We start from the raw sequence: 14,457 nt of genomic DNA, 5'->3' as shown, positions 1-14,457 counted from the left end.
GTCTGTGTATGTGAGTGTATGAGCTCTTTTAAAGCCTGTCATTTATAAATTTATTACCAAAAACGAAAATCTCCTGTTCAGCTTAAAATTATTTAATACACAAAAACCATTTGTGTTTAAGAGCTACTGTTGTTCAACAGAATACAATACAAAAATAAAAGAACCAAAAAAATATTATTTTGAATTTATCTTGAAATGTTTTGAGAAATTATATTTTTGACAAAATTTGACAGACATTTGTCACAATGAAACACCGGAGCACGTTATAAGAAGGAGATAAATCACAAAATAATAAGAAGTTTTGTTTAGAAATAAACAACAAAGCTAACAGAAATATTAAATTGTTAAAAGAGAGGAGTTAAGTTGAGGACATTAAGTCAAAATGAAGTTATGATGAAATTGATAAAATAAAAATTTTTTGGAGTAAGAAAAATAATAATAAAAGTTTTAAAATTATTTAACAAATTTAATTTCACATTAAGTGTAATTCTTTATTGTAGCAGTTAAGTTGGAAACTAATATGATTTTAAGTTGTTATCTGTATTTACTAAACAATCTAAGCAACTACTAAAATACTATAAAATAGTAATATAATTACTGGGATAAATAATATTACTTATACGCCATAATATGCAGATATTTGAAGACAATCAGCTTTTTTACCAATTAACAGGACTATGATCTCGATAAAACTATAGCCTATACACAAGACTATAGTTTCTCGACTATAGAGAAAACTATAGTATATTGACTATAGACAAGACCATACTATTTCCTATGTACACAAGACTAGAATCTCTGCACTATAACCGAGATTGTAGTCTCTCCACTATAGACAAGACTGTAGTCTCTCGACTACAGAAAATATTATAGATAAAATTATAGTCGACTACTCACAAGGTTATAGTCTGTCGACTACATAAGATACTATATATAAGACTATAGTCTACTACAGACAAGGTTCAAGTTCCTAAACTGCAAAGACCTTGGTATCGACTATAGACAAGTCTCTGGAATCGACTAAAGAAAGAATATATTCTCGACTACAGACAAAACATTTTCTCGACTATAGACAAGACATTGGTTTCGACTATAGACAAGAATTTGGTCTAGACTATAGAAAATGTATTTTAGACAAGACCATAGTCTTGAATACAACTATAGAATATAGACAACACTATATATTATAGATCATAATATAATCTTAAACGATACAGTACGTTGACTATAGTGTCAACTATAGACTCGACTATAGACTCGACTATAGACGCAATCATAGACTCGACTATAGACGCAACTATAGTCTCGACTATAGACACAACTATAGTCTCGACTATAGACTCGACTATAGACTCGACTATAGACTCGACTATATACTCGACTATAGTCTCCACTATAGACTCGACTATAGACTCGACTATAGACTCGACTATAGACTCGACTATAGACTCGACTATAGTCTCGAATATAGACTCGACTATAGACTCGACTATAGTCTCGAATATAGACTCGACTATAGTCTCGACTATAGTCTCGAATATAGGCTCGACTATAGACTCTAATATAGACTCGACTATAGTCTCGAATATAGACTCGACTATAGACTCGACTATAGACTCGACTATAGACTCGACTATAGACTCGACTATAGACTCGACTATAGACTCGACTATAGACTCGAATATAGACTCGACTATAGACTCGACTATAGACTAGACTATAGACTCGACTATAGACTCGGCTATAGATTCGACTATAGACTCGACTATAGACTCGACTATAGACACAACTATAGTTGTGTCTATAGTCGACTATAGTCTCGACTATAGACTCGACTATAGACTCGACTATAGACTCGACTATAGACTCGACTATATACTCGACTATAGACTCGACTATAGTCTCGAATATAGACTCGACTATAGACTCGACTATAGACTCGACTATAGACTCGACTATAGACTCGACTATAGACTCGACTATAGACTCGACTATAGACTCGACTATAGTCTCGAATATAGACTCGACTATAGACTCGACTATAGTCTCGAATATAGACTCGACTATAGTCTCGACTATAGTCTCGAATATAGGCTCGACTATAGACTCTAATATAGACTCGACTATAGTCTCGAATATAGACTCGACTATAGACTCGACTATAGACTCGACTATAGACTCGACTATAGACTCGACTATAGACTCAACTATAGACTCGACTATAGACTCGACTATAGACTCAACTATAGACTCGACTATAGACTCGACTATAGACTCGAATATAGACACAACTATCGTCTCGACTATAGACTCGACTATAGTCTCGAATATAGACTCGACTATAGACTCGGCTATAGATTCGACTATAGACTCGACTATAGACTCGACTATAGACACAACTATAGTCTCGACTATAGTCTCGACTATAGACTCGACTATAGTCTCGACTATAGACTCGACTATAGACTCGACTATAGACTCGACTATAGACTCGACTATAGTCTCGAATATAGACTCGACTATAGACTCGACTATAGATTCGACTATAGACTCGACTATAGACTCGAATATAGACTCGACTATAGACTCGAATATTGACTCGACTATAGACTCGACTATAGACTCGACTATAGTCTCGAATATAGACTCGACTATAGTCTCGAATATAGACTCGACTATAGACTCGACTATAGACTCGACTATAGTCTCGAATATAGACTCGACTATAGACTCGACTATAGACTCGACTATAGACTCGACTATAGACTCGACTATAGACTCGACTATAGACTCGACTATAGACTCGACTATAGACTCGACTATAGACTCGACTATAGACTCGACTATAGACTCGACTATAGACTAGACTATAGACTCGACTATAGACTCGACTATAGTCTCGAATATAGACTCGACTATAGACTCGACTATAGACTCGACTATAGACTCGACTATAGACTCGACTATAGACTCGACTATAGACTCGACTATAGTCTCGAATATAGACTCGACTGTAGACTCGACTATAGACTCGAGTATAGACTCGAATATAGACTCGACTATAGACTCGACTATAGACTCGACTATAGACTCGAATATAGACTCGACTATAGACTCGACTATAGACTCGACTATAGACTCGACTATAGACTCGACTATAGACTCGACTATAGACTCGACTATAGACTCGACTATAGACTCGACTATAGACTCGACTATAGACTCGACTATAGACTCGACTATAGACTCGACTATAGACTCGACTATAGACTCGACTATAGACTCGACTATAGACTCGACTATAGACTCGACTATAGACTCGACTATAGACTCGACTATAGACTCGACTATAGACTCGACTATAGACTCGACTATAGACTCGACTATAGACTCGACTATAGACTCGACTATAGACTCGACTATAGACTCGACTATAGACTCGACTATAGACTCGACTATAGACTCGACTATAGACTCGACTATAGACTCGACTATAGACTCGACTATATACTTGACTATATACTTGACTATAGACACAACTATAGAACCCACTGTAGACTCAACTAAAGACTCAACTATATTCTCGACTATAGGCTCGACTATAGATTCGACTATAGACAAGAATTAGGTCTCGACTATAGACAAGAATTAGGTCTCGACTAGAGTGTCCAAAAAACCGGCAAATTTGAAAAACCGGTTTCCGGTTTAACCGAAAAAGTGTGTTTTTGAAAAAACCGGTTTTGATTATAGTATTTTAAAAAAACCGGTTAAACGGTTTCGGTTTTTGTCTTCAAAAAAACCGGTTTATATTAAATTTTTATTTAATATGAAAAAGTTCTCCTTAAATTTATTTTTATTTGTGGACGTTATTGGGAAATGTATTATGAATTGTGTACTAAATCTTCAGAAATTTTGCATTTTTTAATTCTTAATAATCTATCTTTATGTAATTATTTTATATCTTTTACGAAATATTGTCAAAGAAAATATATTTCATTAAAACCGGTTAACCGTCTTACAAAAACCGGTTTGTAAAAAAACCGAAAAGTTAAAAAAACCGAAACCGGTGGAGTTTACAATGATGAAAAAACCGGTTGACCGGTTTTCGGTTTCGGTTTTGGATACTCTAGTCTCGACTATAGACGAAACTATAGTCTCTAGTATAGCCGACAATTCTGAAACATTCTTAATCGCTAAGGTTAATTTTACTCAAAATGTAGCCACCTAGCTTCTGAAATATTGTTCAGCAATGAAAACTAGTTATTTTCGCTTGTATTACTCTATTTTTTTACTAAACCAAACTGTCTGCTCCCAAGCTTGTTTTGGGTGGCTGGCTTTCAACTCTTTGCTATACAAATAAAGGCAAATTTAAATTTTGCAATAATTTTAAGAAGCCCTTTATAATAACTATTTATAAATAGTTACAACTGTAACCCTAGGAACTAGTCACATAACTAGTTCTGTGTTATTTTAATCCCCATTTAGAACAGTTGCCTATGTTTTATTACAAAATTATTATTATTATTTAAATATCGATGACAACTTAAATGATTTTCCTCATATTTTTTTATTCTCATGATGAGTATTGTTTTACATTATTATTGTTTGCATTGTATTTATTGAAATAATTTTAACACGATTAAATTTTTTTATTGAATTATTTTTCTTTTTTGAACATTCTGTAATTGTTGTTAAATATTTAATTATATTAAAGGAATGGAGAAGGTGAAAACAGTGCATGCAAGCAGTTTATTAAATTTGTAAATTTCACTCATCTATACAAAAAAGAAAAAACAATTAATGTTTAATATTAATTAGTTGTAGCTGTTATTGTTATTATTGTTTTTTAATTTACTACACAAACAAAGTATTAAACAATAAATTATTTTAATAAATAAATAAAAATTCATTCATTCATTCATCATCGGCATCATTAAAACCTCAGGGCGTAAAACAGACACAGTATCACGATATAGATGCAACACTTAGAGTTGTTTAACAGAAATAGATAGACAGCCAGACGGAGGGACGATCAAGCGTTGGTAGTAGTCAGTATTCTGTTTATAAATGACACGATCAATTAGCTTCAATTTTGTGGGGTTTTTGCAAATAAATATTTAAAAGAAAATATTGAATTATTGCTAATAAAATTAGCAATATTGCATTGACTTTATATTTGAGTCTTTAGTTTATAGATTATAGAATGCATTTAATTTAATTGTGAGTAATAGGATTTAATTAATTCTTTATAGTTGTTAATAGCTAACAATCTTTTCCGCATTTAAATATCAAAAGTTTATTTACGTTAATTAATTGATTTAGAAATCTACTTAGTATGTACAACACCTGATAAGTTGAAATCTAAAGATTTATTTATTTGAATTTAAACACACAAATGTCTAATCCAATGCAGTTTTAAAGCCTCTCTATAATGACACTCTATTGACATATTTCCCTTGATAAAGATATGACATTTTAAAGTTTTTTTTTGCAAATTCCTCTCATTATAACAAAAAGCAATTGTTATATTAATAATTTAATGCGTATGCGTTAATAACCCAACTAAGTATGACAAAAAAACACCATCTAATTTACTAAATTATTTATTTGTGTAAAGTGTTTAAAAACGAGTAAGTAGTACAATTTACGTAAAACAAATATTGATATATATTATTTAGTTCACAACGTTATTGCAGTATTTTATTCAGACACAACTAAATGACAATGTCATTCATTTATTTATGTTTGTACACGGGTAATAATTGAACAATTTTATGGCATGCCATCTGTCATAAATGTAAATTAGTTTTGCATATAAAACATAACAAATAATAAATTGAAAAAACAGCAAAATGTTCATTCATATATATCTGACATTTGCATAATTAGAATTCGAATTTCGATTGATATTTTTAATAATAATTGAAATGTAAGGTTTAAATTTTACGCGAAACTTATGATTAGTGAAAAACAACTCATGTATTTATTGTAATTTACAATTTATAAAGATCTAGAATTTCAGCAGGATTTTTGGTTTGGTTTTTAATTTTTTTCTTTCAATTTCTCTATAAATAAAGCTTTTTACATAAAGATTACCATATGGTTTGTAATTAGTAAACATCTGCTAAGTTTTAATTACATTTATTTATATATTGGACTATATTAAAAAATTGTGTATTATAATTAAATAAATAATATTATTAACATACAATAAATATTGATAAACAGTGCAACAAATATACGAATACCATGTATGTAAATAATCCAATTCATATTTTGAAATATTATTCCAATTTCTCTATTTTAACCTTAGAGAAAACAAATTCTTTGTGTCAACCAAATTAGTGGCCAGTTGAGTACTTCAGTTTTAATGACCAAATTTCCTAGATGTGACGACCTGACTTTAAATGGGATAACAAAAGTTTGATTGTTTCAAAATTAGTTCATCTCTATCAAATGACTTTCTGTTTCATATTATCTACTTTTGTAGTTTTTAATATCCTTCACTCTGTTTTGGTTTGATAGAAAATTATGTTTACAAATAAATTAGAAAAACCAATAACTTTGGGTTTTTACTACTCTATATCAAGTAGTTTAAATAATTTTATTCAGTCTCAACAGTCTTGTTTTACTTTCCATCGTAGGAATTTATACAGTCCCAATCGTGAATCTTTATACAGTACCAATGAAGCTTCAGTTTTTCTTCAATGATAAATGTTTACAGAGTACCACTGAAGTATCACTTTATCTTCAACCATAGATCAGTCATTAAATATACCGAACTTAGCATTAATTTATCTTCAATCCAACATCAATTTATCTGGAATCGTAAAGATTTATGCAGTTCCAATTAAACTTTTATTTAACCTCAACAGTAGAAATTAATACAGTCCCAACGTAGCATAAATTTAGCTTCAATAGGAGAACTTTATACAGTCCCAACTTAGCTTCACTCTGAGCTACATAATTTAGATCTTTATACTGTCCAACAATCTGTAATCGGAGGTCTTCTGTGTTCAATAGGAGATCTCAACAGTAGAAAATATTGGAGAACTTTATACAGTCCCAATTTAAATTCAATCTGAGATACATATGCAACATTAATTTTAAATCATTATACAGTCCCAACATAGATATAATCGGAGGTCTTTATTCAGTTGAAAATTAGCTTCAATTGCAGGTCTTTACAGTTCAGTAGGAGATTTTTATAAATTCGCAATTAAACTCCAATCGTAGATGATTCTACAATACCAATTTTTCTTCAATCGTAAACAATTATACAGTCCCAACGAAGCTTCAACAGTAGATCTTTATAGACTCTAAATATTGCCTTAATATAGCTTCTGTAATAAATCTACATATCAATACATTTTCCACAGTAAACTTTTAAATAGTACCAAAAAACTTTAATTTTGTTTCAACTATAGATCTTTATAAAGACTCTAATTAATTTAGCTTCAATGGAAAATCTTCCGGCAGTCCTAATTTACATTCAGTTACAAATCTTTAAAGACCCACTTTAAACGCTGAAAATTATACAGTCACAATTTAGCTTTAATTGTTCTTCATAAATGTTAGTCATAAATATTTATACAGTCCCAATATGACTCTTCTATTATATAATGGCTTTTTTCTATTATAATGGCTTTATTCCTAATCAATTTTCAGCAATTTATGTTCAATCCCAGATATTTATACAGTACCAATCATAAAATGTATACAGTCATAATTTATCTTCAAGTGTAGATCTTTAAATCGTCCGTATTAAACTTAATCCTAGAACTTCATTCAGTCCCACTCAACCATCAATAAGATTTCTTTATAATCCCACTCAATCTTCAATAGTAGATCTTGATACAATCTCAATTCAACTTCAATCGTAAATCTTTATACAGTGCCAATTCAACTTCAATAGTACATCTTCATACAGGTCCGATTTAACTTAATCGTAGATCTTTATACAGTCCCATTCAATCTTCGATAGTTTATCTTTATACAGTCCCACTCAATCTCCAAAAGTAGAAATTTATACAGTCACAATATAACTTCAATTTTAAATCCAATTTAACTTAATCGTACATCTTTATACAGTCCCACTCAATATGCAGTAGTACATCTTTATACAGTCCCATAATCGTATATCTTTATACAGTCCCATTAAATATTTGATAGTTGATCTTTATAAAATTTTTAATAGCTCATCTTTATACAGACACAATTTAACTTCAATCGTTTATACAGTCCCAATCGTAAATCTTTCTATAGTCCCAATATAACTTAATCGCAGATCTTTATACAGTCCCACTCAAAACGCAATAATACATCTTTATACAGTCCCTATTTAACTTAATCGTTGATATTTATACAGTCCCACTCAATCTCCAATAGTAAAAATTTATATAGGCCCAATCGCAAATCTTTATACTGTCCCAATATAACTTAATCGCAGATCTTTATACAGTCCCACTCAATATGCAGTAGTACATATTTATACATTCCCTATTTAACTTCAATACAGTCCCAATCGTAAATCTTTCTATAGTCCCAATATAACTTAATCGCAGATCTTTATACAGTCCCACTCAAAACGCAATAATACATCTTTATACAGTCCCTATTTAACTTAATCGTTGATATTTATACAGTCCCACTCAATCTCCAATAGTAAAAATTTATATAGGCCCAATCGCAAATCTTTATACTGTCCCAATATAACTTAATCGCAGATCTTTATACAGTCCCACTCAATATGCAGTAGTACATATTTATACATTCCCTATTTAACTTCAATCGTAGATATTTATACTGTTCTAAGTTATCATCAATTATAGAAATTATAGATTCCCAATTGAACTTAAACGTAGGTCTTTATACAGTCCCGCTCAAACTTCAATGGTATATCTTTATACAGTCCCATTTTAACTTTAATCGAAAATCCTAATACAGTACCACTTAATCTTCAATTGTAGAACTTTATACAGTCCTAGTTTCACTTTAATCATACATATTTATACAGTCCTACGTTAGTTTCAATATTGTCATTTCTAGATATTTATACACTTCCAATTTAGCTTCTATTACATATCTTTACAATCCAAATGTGTCTTTCATTCTGAGTCTTTATACAGTCTCAAATTGGCTTTAATTTTAAATCTTTATACAGTCCCAATTGGCTTTAATCGTGATTCTTATACAGTCTCATTTTAGCTTCCATTCTAGATATTTATACAGTACTAACATAGCTTCCATTGTACATCTTTATACAGTCCCAATTTGGCTTCAATCGAGATTCTTATTCAGTCTCATTTTTCAATCCTGATATTTATATAGTAGATCCCTATTAAGTCCCAATTTAAGTTCCACTAAAGCCATACATACCCTCCAAATTTACTTTAGAATCATTTTTTTATTTCTGTAGAGTACGATTAAGTCATCTATTATCATGTCTATTGCTATTTTAAAATTTATTTAAATACGAGTTTGTTTACATACACAACAAACATTTGCACAGCTACTAATTAACCATAAATTAAACAATTATACAGAGCAAAAACCAATTGCTAGAACATTGTAATAGAAAAATTTAAATATTTAAATATTTCATGATGCAAATTATCGAAAATTGTGTAAAATATAATGATAATTTAATAGAGTTGTTGTCTGTGGAAGTGTTAAAATATTACTAATTCAAATAAATACACACTTACTTGAGGCAAATAAATTAAATTATAGCAAAATAAACAACAATTTTTTTTTGTTTTGCCGCAGTAAATATATACATCATTTTGCCAAATACATTTTAATTAGTTGTTTTAGGTTTTTATCCAAATAAATTTCAGGGTTCAGGCTTACAAGTGTAAGCATTTGTTAATGTTTCACAACATTTATAGGGTGGAATTTATTTGAAACAGTGCTTAAATAACTATTTTAGAAAACAGTCAGTGCGATTTATATATGTAGCCTGTCGCTAGAGTTATTTATTTATAAAACTCAGTACATAAATACTTATTTTTTTACATTGCAACCACTAAATGTTGCTGCCATGTACAAGTACTTTTTAAATCACTCCATTTCAAACTATCCTCTTCCTTTGCATCTGCAACTTCATCATCAAGTTGGTGGTGGCTTTAGTTGGTTATGTTGCAGTAAATGTGCTCTTGGTTGCTGGTTTTTGGCCTGGCCAGTAAATGCACATAAGTAATTAAGTTATTAATATAAAATATATTTAAAAAAAAAACACACAAAATTCACTTAACTTATTTAATGTAAATGGTTCTTCATTTTATACATTAAACTTGCACACTCACAAAAAACAAAGAGGAAAAAATATGATGTGAAAAATGTGTGAATAAAGATTATTACATTAAGGATTTTTAAAATGTTTTAAACACTCAGCCAAACACATACACTTTTGTAAATTTTTATAGAGTTCAACTTAATGGCTTTAATTAAAACAAGATGTTTTTCAACTTACACCTTTATGGCCTTAAGCTCATGGTATATTTAAAGTAAATTAGCAAAGGATGTACAAATTGATAAATGGTAGGAACACTAAAGCAAAAGTTAATTAACGACAAATTTAAATTGATATTAATTTTGTCAATATTTTTTTAAGTTCTCTGAAATCTGTAATCTTCTGCAATTGTGTGCAGATCAATTACATTCAGTTACATAGTTTTATACAGTCCCAATTGAAGATTTCTATTAAGTCGCATAAAGTCTCTATACAGTCCTACTTAAGCGTCAATCGTAGTTTACATTGAATACAGTAGATTTTTATACAGTCTTAATTAGTATTCAATTGTAGATCTTTATAGAGTCCCAATTTAATTCCAATCGTAGATCTTCATACAGTCACAATTAATATTAGATCTTTAGAGTCTAAATTTAACTTCAATCGTAAAACTTTATACTGTCCCAATTTATCATCAATTTCAGACCTTTATACAGTACCAATTTAACTCCACTAGTAGTTATTTATTCTGACCCAATTTAACTTCAGTCATAAATCTTTATACAGACCCAATTTAACTTAATCGTATATGTTTATACATTCAATAAACAGTGGTAATTCTTTATACAGTCCCATTTTAACTTCAATCGTAAATCTTTCTACAGTCCCAATTTATCATCAATTGTAGAAATGTTATACAGACCCACTCAATCATTAATAAAAGATCATTATAAAGTCCCAATTTATCTTCAATTGTAGATATTTATACAGCCCAAAATTAACTTCAACATATATCTTTATACAGTCCCAATTTAATTTAGTGTTAGATCTTTATATAGCCATACTCAATGTTCAATAGTAGACCTTTGTACAGTCCCACTTAATCTTCCATAGTAGATCTTTATACAGTCCCAATTTAACTTTAATCGTGAATCTTTATACAGTACCAATTTATCAGCAATTATAGACCTATATACAATCCCATTTTAACTTAATCGACAATATTTATACAGTCCCACTCAATATTCAATAGTACATTTTTATACAGTCCAAATTTAACTTCAATCGTACAGACCCAATTTAACTTAAATCTAGAACTTTATACAGTCCCATTCAATCTTCAATAGTTGATCTTTATAAAGTCCCATTTTAACTTTAAAAGCAAATCTTTATACAGTCCCAATTTCTCATCAATTATAGACCTTTATGCGGTCCCAATTTAACTTTATCGTAGGTCTTTATACAGTCCCACTCAAACTTCAATTGTAGATCTTTATACAGTCCCATTTTAACTTTAATCCTAAATATTTATACTGTATCCACTCCATCTTCAATTGTAGTTCATTATAGAGTCCTATTTTAATTTTATTCTCAAATATTTATACAGTCCTAAGGAAGTTGCACTCAAGGTTATCAATATCGTCTAAATTTACATACAAAACTATATCTTTCTTCAGTACCATTTTACCTTCAATTGTAGATTTTTAATCAGTACGGCTGCTAATTGACCTCAAATAGTCAGTTAAAAAGACATCTCATAGACAGACCGATAACCAAACTATCCCCCAAAAACTCCTATACCCTTCACCAAATTATATTTAAAACAAGTAAGAAAGTATGGTCGGTCAAGCCCGACCATATAATACCCTACACTAAGTAAAAGATTAAAAACATTTTTCTTTTAAAATTTCAATAATTTGTATTTTTGAGTGATTTTCGGAAGTGGGCCTTATATGGGGGCTATGACCAATTATGTCTATATGAAAATTTACTATGTTGAATTTTGTGAGTATACCAACATTTTTAAGCGATTTATGCACGTTAAAGTGATTTTCGGAAGCGGGTCTATATGGGAGCTATGACTAATCATGGACCGATCGTAACAAAATTTGGTGACATGAATTTTGTATATATTAAACTTATTTGGAGCGCAATTTGTGGAGATGCATTTATAAAGTAAACATTTATGACCGATAAAGTCCAAGGAGGAGGAAGGACATTTATATGGGGGCTAGGTGAAATAATGGACCGATTTCAGCCAGTTTCAATAAGCATGGTCCTTGGGCCGAAAAAATAATATGTACCAAATTTGATCGAAATATCTTCATCGACTCAGAAAGTGATTCTAAGTCGATCGGTATACTTTAAGGTGGGTGTTAGACTAATATTTTTGGACGTTACAGACATCTGCACAAACGCATAATACCCTCCCCACTATGGTGGTGCAGGGTATAAATATTTTTATTTAAACTAAATATATTTTTTTTTTAAATGGTTTTAAAATTTGTTTTACTTTAAAAAAAAAATTTTCGAAAAATAATTTTTTGACAAAAAAAAAATTTGTTGATGAAAAAAAAAATTAAAAAATATTTTTCCCGATTTTGACCCATTGTAGGTCCAACTTGATATAGCCTAATATACAACGTTGCAATGGACTTTTAAATATCTATCATTAGATATCCATATTGTCTATATTTATGACTTAGTAATCCAGATATAGATAAAAAATAGGCCAAAAATCGAGGTTGTCCCGGTTTTTTTCTTATATCTCAGCCGGAAGAATTCCCGATATATTGATGTATGAATCATGTATGTAAGTTATTTGGGGGCTACGGAAAGTTGATTTCAACATACAGACGGATATGGATATATCGACTTCGCTATCTATAACGACCCAGAATATATATACTTTGTGGGGTCGCAAATGTAGAAATTACAAACGGAATGACAAACTTGTATATACTTTAAACGTTTAAAGTGACTACACTCTAGATTACTCAGAGACACTTAAGTGACAATTGTCTTCCCACTACCTAACCTGGGAAGTATAAAGTAACCTATTGACTGCTCTCTACACTACTAAAGCACATACGTGTCAAATGACCCAAAATATATAAATTTGAATCAGCCAAGTGGTCAGACATTAGTGACAATTACTGTCTATTGACTGCTGTGAAATTAATGACTTGTATGCACTAAACATTGGCAATTTAACACATTTACAAAATTATCAACAAGTTTCTAGATATTTTTACCCAATTATCGGTATTATTTTATGGGATTATTTCCCTAAATATTATTAATTAAGACACATTTCTATTTACTTTCATAAGTCATTTCAATTAATTTTTTATTTTTTCTACTTTCAGTTTCTATATAAAATAAAATATATAAATTAACGACAAAATTTTGCCTCCATGGGCTTAACACCACACTATTATATAAATAATCAAGCGGAAAACAAAATGCCTCAACAACAAAATACCTTAAAGATAAAAAGGAGCTTCAAGAGAAGGCGCTTTATGGAGAATATACTATGTGTCAGTATGGCCATCATTGTTGTGATGACACAGCAATTAGACAGAGCACAAGCGGGTAAGTTGGACAAAAATAGTTAATTTAAAATAAAAAGACTAATAAAAGGCCTAATTTCTCCTATTTAGTAATTCTGATTAATCGTAAGTTTCTAAGATCCGTAAAAAGCTCGAAAAATAAACAAATCTCAGCTTTAAGTTTGTCAATTTATTCGAAATATGCTCATCTGCATATTGTCTCAAGCCATAACTATGACGCAATATGTACTAACAATAGTTGAATCAATATCAAAATTTAGCAGACTGTCGCTCCATTACTTCCATACAACTCTTTAAAAAAAAAAATATCTCCCCAAATTGCTCTTAAAAGCATTGAAACATTATTTTCTTGTAATATTATTTTGATTTTATTGAAAACATATTGTCTTCAACATACATTTAAAGCAAATTCTTAACTCATCCCTCAAATTTAAAACCCCATCTTATTTATGTAAATCATATTCCATTTCCGTTAATATGGATTTACTTAGATTTTTCCCTTAAAAATTCCATGTCAAACAAATATTAAACTTCCATTTGAAGTCATCAAACATACATTTCGTAGGAAAAACCCTTTTTCCGCACTGATTAAAATAGCCCAAAGGGTCAATCTGTTGTACAACCCTATTTGGGCCGAAAAAGAAACAAAAA

At 30.3% G+C, this 14,457-nt stretch overlaps 1 protein-coding gene across 2 annotated transcripts in view; it reads left to right on the top strand.

Annotated features, from left to right (window-relative positions):
• Window positions 1-13,595: 13,595 nt before the first annotated feature.
• LOC135951854 (uncharacterized) overlaps window positions 13,596-14,457 on the top strand; it is an 88,729-nt gene continuing 87,867 nt past the window's right edge. For both annotated transcript variants that reach the window (XM_065501589.1, XM_065501588.1), the window contains exon 1: window positions 13,596-13,828. In XM_065501589.1, the coding sequence (XP_065357661.1) occupies window positions 13,651-13,828 (178 nt within the window). In that variant the 5' untranslated portion in view covers window positions 13,596-13,650. The remainder of the gene's footprint in view (window positions 13,829-14,457) is intronic.

The sequence above is a fragment of the Calliphora vicina genome, chromosome 2 (assembly GCF_958450345.1).
Source record: "Calliphora vicina chromosome 2, idCalVici1.1, whole genome shotgun sequence".
Taxonomy (NCBI): domain Eukaryota; kingdom Metazoa; phylum Arthropoda; class Insecta; order Diptera; family Calliphoridae; genus Calliphora; species Calliphora vicina.
This window is presented reverse-complemented; position numbering and strand designations above follow the sequence as displayed.